The sequence below is a fragment of the Muscardinus avellanarius genome, assembly GCF_963383645.1.
Source record: "Muscardinus avellanarius genome assembly, chromosome: 1".
NCBI classification, from domain to species: Eukaryota; Metazoa; Chordata; class Mammalia; order Rodentia; family Gliridae; genus Muscardinus; species Muscardinus avellanarius.
In genome coordinates, this window is record NC_137786.1 from 232,821,485 (window position 1) to 232,838,874 (window position 17,390).

The following is a 17,390-nucleotide window of genomic DNA, read 5'->3' on the forward strand; positions in this document are numbered from 1 at the left end:
CCCCTGGATTCACCCCCAGTGGGGGGAAAAGGGTCTCATTAAGTTGCTCAGGATATTGATCCTGTGTCCCTCCTGCCTCAGCCTCCCAATTACTGGGATTGCAGGCGTGCACCCCCGCACCAAGCTCAGCGTACTGACTATCTTCTGTGCTAAAGGAAAGTGGAGGAGGGACTTGTCCTCAAGTTTCCTGTGGTGGTCAGGGACTCACAGGGCAAGGTAAATCTAAATTAAGCTCCTTCTTACCTGACAATGACTCAGCTCCCCGTCTCGCTCTGCCTAAGGCGCTGCTGTGTTCTAACTGCTACAGTCTGTCCATTTCCTTGCTTGCTCCTGGTTCCGTGTCTCTCGGGAGCTCCTCCTCGGCTCCAGGAGGATAAAAAGTCATATCTGTTTTGATAACTTGCACCCCTAGGTTATAAAGACGTGCTCGGTAAATGTTGGGAGATGGGTGGGGCCGAGGTGGTGTGGTCTGTCGGTGAGTTCGCTCCAGGGGTTGAAGAGGGTCGCGGGCCTCCGGAAGGGATTCCAGGGATCTGGACTGGAATCTGGTGACGGCCACAAGCACCTCCTCACCCTCAAACCTGCAAAATCAGGCTTTCAATGACTGACGTACAGACCGCACATTTTAAAGACATTTTATTAGAAAAAAACCAACCAAAGAAAAAGCCCAATCCAAGAACTCTTGGTTCTGGGAGTCTGGGAGCAGCTTAGGTCTGTGGGGAAGGTAGAACCTGGAAGACAGTACAGGGGCCTCTGCAGCCCTGGGAAGGGCGAGAGCCCAGCCACGCTGAGCAGCAGCACAGCCTTTCTAGGACTCGCACTCGGCCACTTGGAAAAGACAGGTGGGGGGCTCGGCCCCAGAAAAGGCAGTTTGGGGTGGCTCTTAGCCCTCAGGTCTAAGTCACCAACCAGTTGGGGAGGAGAGGGTACGGCTGGATCGGGCCTCTAGGCGCCGTCCCCGAAGGTGGGTTTCGGCCCACGGTGGGGACTTGGGCTCGGACGGGAAGGCGCACCCCGAGTGGGCGCGGGGCCGAGGGCCTGGGCCAGGAGGGGGCCCCGCGCGCGGCCTCCCCGGGCGGCCGAGGCTCAGGGGCCCGGGGGGCTGCGCGGCAGCGCCCGGATGGGCCGCGGCGGGGGCTGCTGGTCCAGCACGGGCTCGGGCCGGGCCCGGGCGCCGGCGCGGCGCTTCTGCTTGCGCAGCAGGTAGTTGGAGTACTGCACCTCGGGCATGGCCAGCTTGAGGCAGGCCTCGGGGGCCGGGCCGGCGGCCCCGGCCGGCAGGTCGTAGCCCATGATGTCCACCTTGCGGCTGGGCTGCCAGGGCTGCAGCTGCTTGGTGCGGATCTGCGCGGCCGGCCGCAGCGCGGGCTCGTCGCCGAAGCAGCGGCGCAGCAGGCGCTGGCGGGCCTCGCGCAGCTGGCGGGCCTCGCGCTCCACGCAGCCGCGGCCGGCGCGCGCCACGCGGCGCCAGAAGCTGGCGTTGAAGTGGTCGTAGAGGCCGGCGTCCAGCGCGTTCCAGGCGCGCGCCGCCCGCGCCAGCGCGGCGGGGATGGCGGCCAGGCGCGAGCCCGCGGCGCGCGCGTTCAGCGTGGCGTACAGCACGTCGTCCAGGTCCCAGGCCAGCAGGCGCCGCAGCAGCACGAGCGACTCGTCGAAGTACTCGGCGATCATGACGAGCGAGAAGACCTCCTCCACCTGGCGGATGAGGCGCGCCAGGTAGGCCGCGTCGTGGCGCGGGCTGCGCTCGTGGTCGCCGCCCAGGTCGTAGGCCAGCGTGTTGTGCGCGAACATGGCGAAGTGCTCGCCCGCGCGGTAGTAGGCCTCGGGCGCGCGCAGGAAGGCCTCGAGCGACGCGTTGGGCACGCGCCGGAAGGCCGGGCAGTACTGGTTGTAGTAGCTGAAGAGCGACTCGAACATGGCGGCCGGCTCGCGCAGGATGGTGACGTAGACCGTGCCGGGCGGCATGAGGCGCGCCAGCTCGGCGCGGTCGAAGCGCAGGTGGCTGGCCAGCACGTGCGGCGGCCGCGTGGCCGGGTGCACGAAGCGCGCCGAGAAGTTGCGCGGGTAGCAGAACTGGTGCTCGCAGCTCGGGTGCGGCAGGGCCACCGTCAGGTTGTGGCGCTCGGCGAAGCGGAACAGGATGTTCTGCACCGTGGTGCCCGCCGTCTTGTGCGTCTTCAGGAAGGCCACGGTCAGGTGCTTGGGGCGCGGCGGCGACTCCCGCAGGGGCGGGCAGCTCGAGGGGAACAGCTTGGGGTACCTGCGAGGCGGGGGTGAGCCCCCCCCCCCCGCTGTTAGATGAATTAAGTTCCTATTTCAGGAACCCCACCCCCACCCCCCCAGGAGGTAAGTGTGTTTCCAGAAAGGCCCTGGTCTGACCAGGTAAGTCACCATCTCCCCTCCAGCCGGGCCTGGTCAGTGACCAGGGGGAGACGTGCCCTCTCCTGGTCCACCCTGGCCAATCCGTATAAAGGACGTTCCCCCCCCCCCCCCCCCCGCTGACCCCGGCCCAGTCACCCGGCCACACGACCCCCCTGTGGGGCCCCAGCCAATTCGTCCAAAAGGCATCTCTCCTAGCTTATTGGCCCCCAACACGTAGCCCTGAGCTGGTATTTATAACCCTGACCCCGGCCCTTGCTCTCTTTTGTTCTATCTCTCTCTCTCTCCCCCTCTGCTTCTCTCTCTCCCTCTCTCTGTTTCTTCCTCTCATGCCGGCCCTTCCAATAAATCTCTTGGCTACAAGGGCGTCTCTAATGTGGTCAAACTTTGTCCTTTCACCTGCCCCCTTAGAGTGGCCAGAATTCAAGATGTGCCCAAGGAATCGACAGGACAGGAGCGATGAGATGATAGCAGAAAAAGACGGCCTTCCGTCCTCGTTGTTTCTCTCCCTTTCTCCAGGATGACTCATGCTAGGGGAAAGCAGGCTGCCAAGTCGTGGGCAGACCTCTAGGGCGGCATCCCATGGCAGCAGCTGTCAAGAAACAGGTCCTCAGTCCGTTGGCCTGGGTGAAGAACCCAAGCCGGCCAAGCCACTGAGGGAGCTCGGAAAGAGCTGTCTTCCTGTCAAGCCTTCAGATGAGACTGCAGCCCTGGCGGACATACAGCTTGGGAACCCATCAATGACTCTGAACCAGAGGTATCCAGTTAGCTACACCTGGATTCCTGGCCCACAGAAATTGTGTGAGAATAAATGTTAGCAGCTGTCAAGGTGGGTTTTTTTTTTTTTTTTTTTTTTTGTGGTACTGGGGATTGAACCCAGGGACACTCTACCTCTGAGCTACACTGTTAGTCCTATTTTTATTCTTTTTATTTTGAAACAGGGTCTTACTAAGTTGTGGGGGGCCACACTAAGTAGCTGAGGCTGGCCGTGAACTCTGATCCTCCTGTCTCAGTCCCCGAAGTACTGGGATTATAAGCAAGCACCACCATGCGTGGCTGTCTTTTTTTTTTTTTTTTCTTTTCAGTACTGAGGATTGAATTAAGGGTATTCTGAGCTACACCCCCCAGCCCTATTTTTCTTATTTTTTATTTATTTTTTTGTGGGGGGGGGGTCTAGGGATGGAACCCAGGGGCATTTAACCTCCAAGCTATACCTCCTGCCCTGTTTTTTATTCTTTATTTTGAAATAGGGTCTCACTAAGTTGCAGAGGGCCTCACTAAGTAACTGAGGCTGTCCATGAACCGCGATCCTCCGTTCTCAACCTCCCGAATGCTGGGATTACAAGTGTGCGCCACCATGCCTGGCTTATTCTTTTATTTTGAAACAAGGTCTCACTGAGTTGCAAAGGGCCTCACTAAGTAGTAGCTGAGGCTGTCTGCGAACCCTTATCCTCCTGTCTCAGCCTCCCAAATGCTGGGATAATAAGTGTACACCACCATGCCTGGCTCCTATTTTGTATTCTTTACTCTGAAACAGCGTTTCACTAAATAGCTGAGGCTGGCTGTGAACCCTTATCCTCCTGTCTCAGCCTCCCAAGTACTGGGATTACAAGTGTGGGACACCATGCCTAGCAGCTGTCAAATTTTAAGGTAATTTATTTGTGCAGAAATAGATAATAAAAGGGGCAGGGTCTCTTAGAGATCTTTGAGGAATCCTGCCTATTCAAGTAGTTGAGAACCAGAGGAGAATCAGCAGACATTTCAGTCACTAAGTCACCTTGCCCTCTATCTTCTTTCTCATTTTTTTATGCTGTTCTGGGGATGGAACCCAGGGGCATTCTACCTCTAAGCCTCACCTCCTGCCCTATTTTTTTATTCTTTATTTTGAAACAGGGTCTCACTAAGTTGCAGAGGGCCTCATTAAGTAGCTGAGGCTGTCCGCGATCCTGCGGTCTCAGCCTCCCGAATGCTGGGATTACAAGCGTGCGCCACCGCGCCCGGCTCTTTCTCATGTTTACTCTAACTAGCTCCTCACGTTCTGGGTGGGTGGCACCAGGCTCTGCAGCAACTAGTTTATTATATGTTTCTGTGCAGGCCCCTAGGAGCCTCATTCATTCACGCAACAGACACTTGAGCATGTGCTAGGTGCCAGGCACTGTTCTAGGCACAAGAACTATAAAACAGGTGATAATCCTAGCTCGCACGAGGCTTTCATTCTGGTTGCTCCTTCCTGAAATGAAGGTGTTTGGGATGACTAGCGACTTACAAGGTCCCTGCAGGCTTTGATTCACTCTCCTGTTTCTTCTCTTCCATGTTAAGCATCAGGCAATGAGGGCAACTTGACGCAGCTTGGAGAACCTGTTGAGATTTCCTATCTGAAAGCGTGGTGACGCACGCTTGTCGTCCCAGTGCTTGGGAGGCCGAGACAGGAGGATCGCAGGTTCACAGCCCACCTCAGCTACTTAGGAAGGCCCTCTGCAACTTAGTGAGACCCTGTTTCTTTTTTTTAATATAGAATAAAATAAGGCTGGGGGTATAGCTCAGAGGTAGAATGCCCCTGGGTTCAATCTCCCGTATTACCAAAAAAAAAAAAAAAAAAAAAAAAAAAATGAGCGATTTCATATCTGTGCTTGCTTTGGGCTCAGGATAATGTCTACTCAGACATCACTTGTAAGACCAGCAAATTGTTCACACCACTCTCGGGGGCAGGGCAGACCATGTAGAAAATGGGAAGTTGAGGTCCCTGGAGGTGTAAACACTTGTTGGGTTACACAGTGAGTCAGGAGCGGGGATAGAGTTCTCAACAGTTATCCCAGGGCACCCTGTACTAGTGTGAATAGTGGTTTACACACACCATCATTCCCATTTCTTTTTGGTGGTACTGGGGAGGGAACCCTTCTACCTCCAGGCTACACTCCCAGGTCTATTTTTTAAAATATTTTTTATTTGGAAACAAGGTCTCTTAAGCCAGTGATGCTGGCTTCGAACCTGCGTGATCCTCCTGTCTCCTGTCTCTACCTCCCAACCGCAGGGATTACAAGCGTGCGCCACCACGCCTGGCTTCCTTCCCATTAAAAAAAAAGTATTATTATTATTATTATTATTATTATTAATTTAATTATTTTTTTAGTGGTACTGGGGATGGAACCCAGGGGCCTTCTACCTCTGGGTTACCCTCCCAGACCTATTTTATATTTTATTTGGAAACAGGGTCTCACTAAGTTGCTGAGAGCCTCACTAAGTAGCTGAGGCTGGCTTCGAACCTGCGCGATCCTCCTGTCTCAGCCTCCCAAACATGGGGATTACAAGCATGCGCCACCACACCCGGCTTATTATTTTTATTTTTGTGTGTGGTACTGGGGATTGGGGCATTCTACCTCATTGTACTACCGGACCAATTTTATTTTTATTTGGAAACAGGGTCTCACAAAGTTGGCAGAGACTCCAAGTTGCTGAGGCTGGCTGCAAACCTGCCATCCTCCTGTCTTGGCCCCTTGAGTACAGGCATATGCCACGGTGCCTGACTATTCCCATTTTATCGATGAGGAAACCAGCTCAGAGAATGAAGGGCCTCGAGCAACACAGCAGAAGCAATGAGAAGGTGTTTGCAGTCACTTGGGAGGCCCTCAGCCACCGTGCTATGGCTGGATTAAAATCCCAGCTAATTCTAATAACTCTGGGACTTCAGACCCAATCCTTGAATAGAGACCGATCCCTGCCTTGTGGCTAGAGAACATGTATGAAAAGAACTTCCAGAGTAGACAGAAGTTTTCCTCCACTGGTGGAAGTTCCCCACCCACAGTCCCACCAGCAGGACTCTGGAGATGGAGGATAGGCTGGGGATCCCCTGTTCTGGGCCTAACCCAGGCCCCTCACCCACTTACCAGCTGAGTTGTGCCCCCTGGTGGATGAGGAGGCTCACAGTGCTGCACCCCAGTACCAGCAGGAGGATTTTCCTGCGGCTCATAGTCTTGGTGGCCATCTGCAGGCGCTGCAGGACGGGTGGCATGTTGGGGCGCCCCGCCCTGGACCAGCTGGACCTCGCTATCCGGGACTCCCCTCACTGGCACTCATGGGGGCTCCTGGGGCTCTGGTAGCAGGGCCAGTGTTCCTGAGAGGCCTGGCGGGAGAAGGAGGCAGACAGACTTGCAGTGGGCAGAGGAGTGGGGCTCCAGGCCCCAGCAGGACTCCTCCAAAGGAGAGCTCCGGTGAGCAGGGTGAGCGGAGAGGCCAGGGCAGATCGGGTTCCTGCCTCCGTTAACAGGACCCTATCTCCTCTCTGCTCCAGATAACCTAGTCTTGGGTGGAATTACAGGGTCTGGGGTGGGGCCAGCCCTTCAGACCGGAGCCCTGTCCCTGCCTCCCTACTGCCCCAACACGTCTTTGTCTCATGGCCAGTTGTATCTGTCTACAGTAGCTTGGCCTCAGCACCAGCCTGTGGCTCGGAACACAGAAGTCTCAGCTCCTGGTTCTCCTTCTCCAGGACTCCCTACCTGCTGAGGGGGATCCTGACTCCTCAGGCACTGAGCCACTCGGGCTTTACCTCCTCACGTCTGAGGGCAGCACTGAGGGCCTGCTCTGTGTACACTCCCACTTACTTCTCACTACAACTCTAACATACGTATTACTCCCATTTTACAGGTGGGGAAAATGAAGCCGTACGAGGTGACGCCACTTGTCCAGTCTCAGCTGGTAACAGCAAGACTGGGGCTCAGACCTACCTTTCTGGCTCTAAAGTCCGTGCCCTTAGACACCACAGGCTTCCCATCTCTGCCTTGGTTCTGGCACCTCTGTGTGCTTCTGAGCCCTGAGCCCTCCTGGCTAGGCTCCTGCCCTGAAGGGCCCGGGACCAGTGAGTCCACAGGGAAAGTGGGACCTGAAATCCTGGAACCTTATCTGGATTCCAGCCCCAGACACCTGAAACCCACGTGGCGCCGTGAGCCGACTGCGGTGAAGATGCCAGCAAAGGCAGAGGGGTGGCAGCCTGGGAGGGGCAGGTGCGGGGAACGCAGAGGTGGCTGCTCCTTGTCACTCTGCCGAGACTCCATCCCAGCTGAGCAACAGGAGTGAGGTGGGAGGAGGGCCTGATTTCTGGCCAGTCTCCTTTCCTCACACAAATACCTTGGCTCAAGGGCAGCACGGCCCCTGGCAGCCAGGTGGAAAGTCAGCTTTGGTGCCATGCCTGTCTCCAGACTAGGGTGGGTCTCTGTCTCACCCAAGGGCATGTGTCCAGGTCCAGGTTCAGCCCTCACACATCCCTCTTCAAAGAGGAGGGAGGCCTGGGGCCTTGTGGGCATATGCGTGTGTATGAATCTAGGACACCTGGGTCCCAGGAGGGCTGAGGTAATACTGAGACCCTTGTGATCAGCACTGACCTCTGGGGCCCTGGGCCGGGCTTCCGGTCTCTTCTCTACCCTCTCCCTGCCCCATTAATCCTGGATTACATTTAAACCTGTTTGGGTGAGAAGACGTCCTGGTTGTTCTTTCCCTTCTCTCCAGGACTCATTGCCTGGTTTCTTTAACCAGCCTGCAGACAGACTAATCCACCTGGAGCCAACAGGGGGAAGGGGCCAGCTCAAAGCACAGCCAAAGGCACATGAGAGGGGCCTTCGGGAGAGGGCTGGGCGGGGATGGCCTTTTAGCCCTTGCAGGGTACACACCTTCTCTTTGTTATACATCCTGCCTGGAGGACTTGGTGACAACTGGAGTTTCTCAAGGGGTAAAGCAGTGGGGGGCAAGTCTATTTCCATCTTTGCTAAATGCTCCAAAACCACTCTTAAGAGGAATCTGGGCCAGCCAAGGAGGTCAAGTCTGTGGGGGACTGTAGCACGCCTCTCCTGGTCACACAGGGAGGGTGAGGGGGCTGCCTGGTGCCCCCTCCATACCACCCTGGTCTTTCCCCACTCCCTGTATGCCTTGGCTCTGGGGAGTCAGCCAGACTCCATTGTGAGGCCTGCCTGGGATGGACCCATCAGAGCAGGAATTCCTTGGATGCCAGTCCCCAGAAGTAGGCACCAGGGTCTTCTTTGGCTTCTGTCAGTGACAGCTCATCACCTCTAGACAGAGCCTGCCCTCCCCCGAGTTCCAGAGTTCTTTCTGGGGCATTGGGATCCCCCAGCAGTGTACCCCACACCTCTGCGCTGTGTTTAGTACCTCCCTCTTAGAGTGCATGGCACATTTTTCTCCGTGACAGACCTTCAGGTATTTGAAAGCAGGAACCCTCTCTCCTCTAGGTGGGCACTCAGCCAGGCAAAACATTCCAGGTTCAGAGAGAGGGTGCCCCTCGGATGCTGGAGAAGGCCTGCCTTCGCTCTGCCAGTTCACTGCAAGGTGCCTCTTTTGGAGCTGGACTCGGTGTGGGGGCGGGAGGGGCGCCTGGGCTGGGGTGCCCTGGTCATGAGGCTGGTGGGTGCAGGTGGACGGTGGTACCGCTGGGCCCGGCTTTAGAGTAGTGGCCTTGGCTCCTGTCCACAGAAGCTTCAGACAACCCCCAGTCTCCAGGGTGTCTTCATGGAGAGAAAGGTCCCGTCTGCCACCCCGAGCAGGTCAGGGTGCCAACCTCATCAGAATACCAGTGCTAATTTTAGTTAGAACAATCTACCTCAGGCTGCTGCCCAGTTTTGTAAATTGCTTTCTTTTCTCTGGGGAACCAAAGAAGAAACAGTATAGGCAGCAGAGCTTCCAAACCTGGCCTGGATGCCACCTACTTCCAAAGCCCTTTTCCCCCTGTCCCCTCCGCTCCAGGACTGACACCGACGCACTTAGAGGAGGGGTGTCCTGTCCTGTGCCCCTTGAGCCTGACTCCCCCGTGACCTGGACACTCCATCCTGACTTGGGGAATGGCACAACCCAGCCAGGAGGGAAAGCGGCCCAGGGCTCCAAAGAGGAAGGGGGGGGGCACATCTACGGCCCAGGAGATAGAAGATCCACCCCTCCCAGCTGTACCAGGTCCCCAGCCTCCTCTCCCTGTCACCAGCCCGCGCTTCCTCCCTACCTCCGATTTCCCCACATCCTCCTTTCTCCATCACAGGCCACCCCTGCCCCACCCCCCCATTCCCTCAATTTCATCCCAACCTTTCCCAGCCAGCCGGCCACTAGGATCTGGACACCATAAAGAATAGGCCACATTCGCCCTCCCACCCGGTCCTCTTCAGCTTCCCGGGGAACAGCGCGACCCTCGTCTTCTCTCTGCGCTAGGCCCCGGACACTCCTGCCTCCCCTGTCCGTGTGGTCCACCCAACTCCCCAGCCCCAGGGCAACCACTGCAGTACTCACGCGGTGCGCTGTCTCGGCCTTCAGCTCTGGTCAGGGGTGTCCCTGACACCCACTGGCCCCTTGTCCCTAAATCCGCACCATACGAGGGCGCGGGGGCCCTGAGCGCAGAGTGCCGGTGGTTCGCCTCGCTCCAACTGAATGGGATCAGGTGGCGGCGTCCGCGGCTCCTCGGCTCTGCCAGCCGCCCGCCCCCCATCTCACACCGGAGGCGGGGCGGGGGCGGGGTAGGCGGCTCAGGGGAGGGGGAGGGAGAAGGAGGAGGAAGGGGAGGGGGATCCCTTGGTTGGCTGGCTGGCCGCCGGGGAATACTCTCTGGGTGGTATCTTTGTATGTGGGCTCCGCCTGCAACCAGGGAGCCGGACACCAATGTAACCAGCTCCCCTTTCTCGCTCATCAGAGGGGGAAACTGAGGTTGGAGAGGTGTAAGTGTACCCTGGCATTCCTGGCCTCGCTGGTCCGCCTTGGGCTGGTGGAGCCTTTGTCCTGGATGGGATAGAGGCGCAGGTACACTCCGTTTTCTCCTCTTTCCACCTCTAGCAGAGAAAGCACCAGCACTGTCTGCCTGTCTGGCCCTGTGCCCTCCCAGCCCTTCCCTTCCAGCTTGTCCCCAGCCCCCCCCCCCCCAGGGCACCCTCTGCTACTTGCCAGGACTCCAGATCCCCTCCCTCCTGACCAGAGCTTTATACAGACTGTGTTTCTGCCCAGGAACCAAGAGTAAGAGAATCTCAGCTCAATTCTGTCTGACTTACACTGTTCCAGAATCCAGAGGAACCCCAAGTCTTGTCTTCCAGCTCTGACATGGGCAGCTGTTCTTGAAGCTGCTCTACGCAAGGTTCCTCGTGGACTTAATCCTTAGCTTCTACCTGTGGAAGGTGGGCGCGGCGCCTCCCAAAGCTCTGTTGGATCCCCAGAGCCTTGCACAGCGGCTGGTGCAGAGCCGTTTTCTCCTGTGCTCTGGGTCAGGTAAAGGACCTTGGAGCTGCGCACGCTGGAGCTGGGACTGGAGGGAGCGGGTACCCCTTCCACACTCACACAGACAGACGATGGGCAGGTGTCCCGGAAGGCTCTTTGTTAAGAAGCGAAGGGTGCCGGTAGAGTCAGGAGAAGAGCTTGTCTCCCAGTTTGGCCCTTTGGACGCAACAGCTTCTCCCAGCCCCTCAGTCTTCCCCTCTGCATAATTGGGGGGGGGGCTGGCACCCTGTCTACATCCTAGGACTATTGTGATAATGAGGCCGTGCTTCACATGTCCCTTTCATTAACTTCTCATCCATCAGCACTAATTTGTCCTGTCTTCATAGACAGCCCTCCCCCAGCACATTCCTGCCCTTGTGCAGGCCTCCAGCCTCGGATGACCTTCATGCTCTCCGGTTACAGGGAGCAGAAAGAGCCTTCCTTTGGGCTAGGAATGGTTCTGCCTGAGTGGGCTGGCAGGCTGAAGGAAAGGCCACCGCTGTCCGTTCTTCTGTGTCGTCCTCTTCTGGCTTTTCTTCCTGTCTGGGAGTGGCAGCAGGAGCCTGGGGGTAGTGATGGTGGTGGAAGGGGAAGGTCAGAGTTTGGGTAGGATGGGAGAGAAGGGAGTAGGAATGTCCCCGCCAGGGCCAGGACCTGAGCCGGACTTCCTGGCCCCGTCCTTTCCTCTGCCTCTCGTCCTGCTTTCCCTGTGCTTGGTGCTCCGCTCCTTTTTCCTTGCTCCCAGCCACTTCTCCTTAGGGGCAGAGGTGATGCAAAGCTGGCTGTATGACCAGAGTTTTAGGATGGAGATCCCAGCTGTGGGACTCCCAACAGGCTAGATCCAGCCACCTGTTTTCAAGTACCAGTTGAAGAGAGGAGCGTGGTGAGTCAGGAAAGGATCTTTGATCAGTGCGGCTACACTGGGAAGAATGGAAAAAGGCCTAGAGACCCAGGATCTATCTTTGAGGGGCTGTCGGGAACTTTGAGGTTTCAGAGAAGGACAAAGGCAAGTAAAGGGGGTTGGCGTAGTTGAGGGGTTTGCACAGCTGGCAAAGCAGGTCATCTTGGTCCAATTGCTCAATACCTTAGGACTGGTTCTTAGGAGCAATGAGGAGCAATTTCGTTCTCATCATGAGATGGTTACTCCTGCTCAGGGGGTCAGCTTTTGTTGTCACAGATAATTGCTTCCACCTGGGGGGGACAGTCACATCATGGGGTGGTCTCTGAGCTTGATGTTGCTGGGGGTAGTTTCAGTTACTTGACATAAAGTTTTTTGTTTGTGTGTGTATGGTACTAGGGATTGAACTCAGGGACATTCTACGTCTGAACTACTACACCCCCAGCTCTATTTATTATTCTTTATTTTGAAACAGGGTCTCACTAAGTAGCTGAGGCTGGCCACAAACTGTGATCATCCTGTCTCAGCCTCCCAAGTACTGGGATTACAAGCCAAGCTTTTGCCACCACACCCTGCTCCCCTATTTTATTTAATTAATTAATTTATTTATTTATTTATTTTTGTACTCAGGATGGAACCCAGGGGCATTCTACTTCCAAGCTATACCCTCAGCCCTATCTTTTGGTTCTTTATATTGAAACAGGGTCTCACTGAGTTGCAAAGGGCTTCACTAAGTAGCTGAGGCTGGCCGTGAACTGTCTCAGCCTCCCAAATGCTGGGATTACAAGTGTGCACCACCAGGCCCAGCTCCTGTTTCCTATTTCATTTGGGAATGGAGTCTGGCTGGGTTAATGAGTCTCACTACTTGCTGAGGCTATCCTCGAACCCTGTGATCCTCCTGTCTCAGCCTCCCAATGGAGCATTGCAAACATGTGCCATCATACCCAGATTTATTTTTTATTTTGACAGAGGGTCTCACTAAGTTGTGAAGGACCTTAGTAGGTTGCTGAGACTGGTCATAAACCTGTGATCCTCCTGTCTCAACCTTTCAAGTACTGGGATTACAGGCATGAGCCACCACGCCCAGCTAAAAAAAATTTATTTTTTTTAATATCAGATCTGTTCCTGGAATCCAAGGTAACTGCAAGAGAGAATGACTCAGAATTAAGATGGAAAAGAAAATCACAGAGGCAAAATGGAATCAGAGAAAGACAAAGGGTAGTTAGTTAGGTCAGTGACTGGGTCCTCTTTCATCTAAATATATGGAGAAGCCACGTGTGGTGGCACACACTTGTAATCCTAGCATTTGGGAGGCTGAGACAGGAGGATCACAGTTCCCAGTCAGTTTCAGCTACTTAGTGAGGCCCTTTGCAACTCAGTGAGGCCCTGTTTCAAAATAAAGAATAAAAAATAGGGCTGGGGGTGTAGCTTAGAGGTAGAATAATGCCCCTGGGTCCCATCCCCAGTAACACACACACACAGATATGAAGTGTGTGCATGGGGAAAATAAGACCAATAAACTTTTTCAGTCTCCCTTAATGCACACAAACACAGCACACAGGCTGTCATCGAGAGGGCATAGCTAGTGACAGAGATGGGGAGAGAAAGTGAATTGGTGGACAGAGAGAGGTAGAAGCTGGGCAGGTAAGGGGCACCTGTGGATCCCTACCTTTGGCTCCAGGAAAAGTTCTGAGTTTATTTTTTGGTGGCACTAGGGATGGAACTCAGGGGCATTGTACCTCAGCTACAGCCCCAGACCTATATTTTCTTCTTTATTTTGAAACAAAGTCTCACCAAGTTGTAAAGAGCCTCATAAAGAGCTGAGGCTGTCAGAGAACTGCCATCCTCTTCTCTTAGCTTTCTGAATGCTGGGATTACAAGTGTGTGCCACCATCTCCCAGTCTGAGTTTATTTTTGAGACTAAAAACAGACACAAATCCACTCATTTTTATACATACATGGGTGGGGGTGTGTGGGGCTACGTGTACACTCATGTATCCCTCTCTCTGTATAATATATATATATATATAAATTTTTTTTCCAGTACTGGGGATGGAACCAAGGGGTATTTTACCTTCAAGCTACACCCCAACCCTGTCTGTCTCTTTCTTTCTTTCTTTCTTTCTTTCTTTCTTTCTTTCTTTCTTTCTTTCTTTCTTTCTTTCTTGTGGTACTGGGGATAGAACCAAGGGGCCTTCTACCTTCGGGCTATACCCCAGACCTATTTTATATTTTATTTGGAAACAGGGTCTCTTAAGCCAGATGAGGCTGGCTTCGAACCTGTGTGATCCTCCTGTCTCAGTCTCCCAAGCGCGGGGATTACAAGCATCACCACTACGTCAGGCTTTTATTCTTTATATTGAAACAGGGTCTCACTAAGTCACAGAGGGCCTCACTAAGTAGCTGAGGCTGGCCCAGAACTTTGATCCTCTTGTCTCAGTCTCCCAACTGCTAAAATTACAAGCGTGTAATTACAAGTGGCTTCAATATTTTATTAGTGGTCTCTTCAATACCAGGTTGAACTTATTTTTTTATTTTTATTTTTTTGCGGTACTGGGGATGGAACCCAGGAACAATTCTATCTCCGAGCTACACCCCCTGACCTATTTTTTATTCTTTATTTTGAAACAGGGTCTCACTGAGTTGCAAAGGGCCTCACAAAGTAGCTGAGGCTGTCCACTAACCGTGATCCTCCTGTGTCAGCCTCCCGGAACGCTGGGATTACAAGCGTGTGCCACCACGCCCGGCTACCAGGTACTTATTACATGACACAAAAAGACCAAGTCTCTGATCATGCCTTTAGGGGAGGTAGGGAGACAGGGCAGGAAAGGCCTAAAAACGGGCGTGGTGCTCATGCTTGTAATCCCGGCGCTTGGGAGGCAGAGACAGGAGGATCATGCAGGTTGGAAGCCAGCCTCGCTGGTTTAAAAGACCCTGTTTCCAAATAAAATATAAAATAGGTCTGGGAGTGTGCCCCGGAGGTAGAAGGGTTCCATCCCCAGTACCACACACACACACACACACACACATACACCAAAACCAAAAAAACACAAAGGAATGATGGAGTAGCTGGGTGTGGTGGCACATGCTTGTAATCCTACAATTTGGGAGGCTGAGACAGGATCAGGTTCAAAGACAGCCTCAGCTACTTAGGCCCTTTGCAACTCAGTGAGAACCTGTTTCAAAATAAAGAATAAAAAATAAGGCTGGGGGTGTAGCTCAAGGTAGAATGCTCCTGGGTTCCACCCCCAGTACCGCAAACAACAACAACAACAAAATAACAACAACAACAACAACACAACCGAATGGTAGAAAACAATGCATCATGAGAACTCCAAAAGAGGAAAGGAAAGATGGAGAAAGCTTGGCGGAGAAGACCCTGTAAGGTGGAAAAGGGGGCTTTAGTGTCGCCCTTCCCCCAGGTCAGCAGCTGGAGCTCAGCCCGGGGTGAGGGGCAGTCCTCTCCCGGCTCCGATCCCCTTTCAGCCCATTCATCCCCGCTGGGGCCGGGGGCCGGGGGTGGGCGGGCAGACAATCAGACACTGTTTTATCACAGGCTTCCGCTTGGCGCACGCAAAGCACCGCCGCCAGGGAGAGAGTCTCTTCCGCGGCTCTGGAGTAGGAAGCGTCCGGGGTCCTCACCGCGGAGCAGGGAGCCGGGCGGGAGGGCTGAGTCGGCCCCGCCGCTAGGGGTCGCAGCTGCGCGCTGGGCCCGGCGGAGGCGCTGACGCACGCAGGCCGCGACGCGAGACTACAATTCCCAGAAGGCCTCGCGAGCAGGCGCCCCGGGCGTCCGCGGAGAATCGCGTCACCGGCGCGCGGCCGCGCTGCGCCTCAGCCCGAGCCGCTTTCCACCCACCCACCGGCTTGCGCACCGCCGGAAGTTCCGGGAAGTAGGCCCCGCGGCTGGGCCGAGCTTCCGGGCTGGTGGCTCGCCTTCCAGGGGCTAAAATGGCGGCCGAGCATCCCGAGCCTCCCAAAGGAGAATTGCAGCTGCCGCCGCCGCCACCTCCAGTGCACTATGGCGCCTGGGCGACCCAGGACCTTCAGGCCAAGCTGGTAGAGATCGGAGCGCCGATCCAGGGTGAGGAGCACGGGAGGTTGAGAGCGGGCTGTGGGGCCTGCGACCAGTGGCGCTCGGTTACCCCGGAGACCCGGGGGCTGGGCGGAGGCCTGGCCCCAGGGGCCTTTCCCAGCGGGGTGTCCTGCCGGCCCCGCTGACCCTGTGCTCTACCCTGCAGGGAGTCGCGAGGAGCTGGTGGAGCGGCTGCAGACGTACTCCCGCCAAGTAAGTGTTGGAGGCGGGACTTCACGGTAGGCGATCTCCTGGAGGCCTTCAAGACTCCCCCGGGGTGTCCTCTTTTTTTTTTTTTTTTTTTCCCCTTTTTGGTACTGGGGATTCAACTCAGGGTCATGTTACCTCTTAGCTGTACTTCAGTCCTATTTTATTTTTTACTTGGAAACAGAATGTCACTAGGTTGCTGAGAGTCTGGTTGTTTCTGAGGCTGCCTTCAAACCTGCAATCCTCCTGTCTCAGACTCCCAATGCCTGGCTGGGCCTTCATTCTTTTTATTCTTGGGCACACAAGCAAGGCTTGGCTTTTTTTTTTTTTTTAATGCCGTTTTTTGCCTTTGTCTGTTTTGTCATAATAGTTTCTGTTCAAATTGTTTCTCTCCAGTGCCCAGTTGTAGCAGACAGGTGCTTCGTAAATTTTGTTGAGTAAATGGGAGAGAATGCTGTTTATTTGAACAACTTCTCTTGGACTGACTTAGAGACATTTCTCTTTTGCAGACTGGCATCGTGCTGAGTCGGCCGGTTATGAGAGGGGAGGATGGGGACAAAGCTGTGCCCCCTTCCATGGCAGCACAGGTAAGGAAGTTCCACTTTATAGGCTCTCTTCTGCTCAGGGAGCTCTGGTCAGGGCAGTACTGCCTAACAGGCCTGGGAGCCCTTTGCTTCCCTCTTAGTACTTGTACTTGGCTCCTCCAAATTCTGTCATTGAAGACTTAACTTCAGTACCTGGAAGCCTGACTTTTTCCTCCCAGCTGGAAGTAATCACCTTCTTCGCTCTCCCAGCCATGGCTTTCCGTGTATACAGTGAGACAATGAGACTAACTACTCTAATTTTTTTGTTCTGTGCGTGGCACTAGGGATTGAACTCAGTGGCATTCTACCTCTAAACTACATCCCCAGACCTATTTAATTTAATTTAATTTACTCATTTATTTTACAGCTCTTGGTATGGAACTCAGGAGCATTCTACCTCCGAGCTACACACCCAGCCCTATTTTTTATTTTGAAACAGGGTCTCACTGGGTTGCAAAGGGCATCACTAAGTAGTAGCTGAGGCTGTCCGTGAACCGTGATTCTCCTTTCTTAGCCTCCAAAATGCTGGGATTACAAGCATGCGCCACAGCGCCCAGCTTATTTTATTTTTTTTATATATATTTTTTGTGGTTCTAGAGATTGAACCCAGGGGCATTCTACCTCTGAGCTATACCCCTAGCCCTATTTTCTATTCTTTATTTTGTAACAGGGTCTCACTAAGTTGTGGTGGGCCTCACTAAGTAGCTGGCTGCAAACCTGTGATCCTCCTGTCTTAATCGCCCAGGTACTGGGATTACAAGCGTTTGCCACCACGTCTGCCTTATTTTTATTTTGAAACAGAATTTTGCTAATTTGCTGAGGCTGGTGGCAAATCTAGGATCCTCCTGTCTCAGCCTCCCAAGTATTAGGATTACAAGTGTGTGGCACCACACCTGGCTCTCTGATTTGATTATATACCCTCTGCATTTAATAATTCGTTGAGGTTTGCAATGCCTTAACATACTGCTTCCTATTAAGTCCTCTAAATTTCCATGTCCTTTTTTTTTTGTGGTTTGGGGGA

At 54.3% G+C, this 17,390-nt stretch overlaps 2 protein-coding genes across 5 annotated transcripts in view; one reads left to right on the top strand and one right to left on the bottom strand.

Moving 5' to 3' along the window:
• Positions 1 to 1,086: 1,086 nt before the first annotated feature.
• Positions 1,087 to 6,388, bottom strand: GAL3ST3 (galactose-3-O-sulfotransferase 3; the record flags this gene model as incomplete). Its single annotated transcript, XM_080693360.1, has 2 exons — positions 1,087 to 2,260; positions 6,264 to 6,388. 2 exons carry the CDS (start codon positions 6,386 to 6,388, stop codon positions 1,087 to 1,089), a joined length of 1,299 nt encoding a protein of 432 aa, XP_080549486.1.
• A 9,066-nt stretch (positions 6,389 to 15,454) lies between these two features.
• Positions 15,455 to 17,390, top strand: part of SF3B2 (splicing factor 3b subunit 2) — a gene marked incomplete at both ends in the record, with an annotated part of 28,827 nt that continues 26,891 nt past the window's right edge. For all 4 annotated transcript variants that reach the window (XM_080700735.1, XM_080700736.1, XM_080700737.1 and 1 more), the window contains 3 exons: positions 15,455 to 15,587; positions 15,745 to 15,791; positions 16,295 to 16,372. In XM_080700735.1, the coding sequence (XP_080556861.1) occupies positions 15,455 to 15,587; positions 15,745 to 15,791; positions 16,295 to 16,372 (258 nt within the window). The remainder of the gene's footprint in view (positions 15,588 to 15,744; positions 15,792 to 16,294; positions 16,373 to 17,390) is intronic.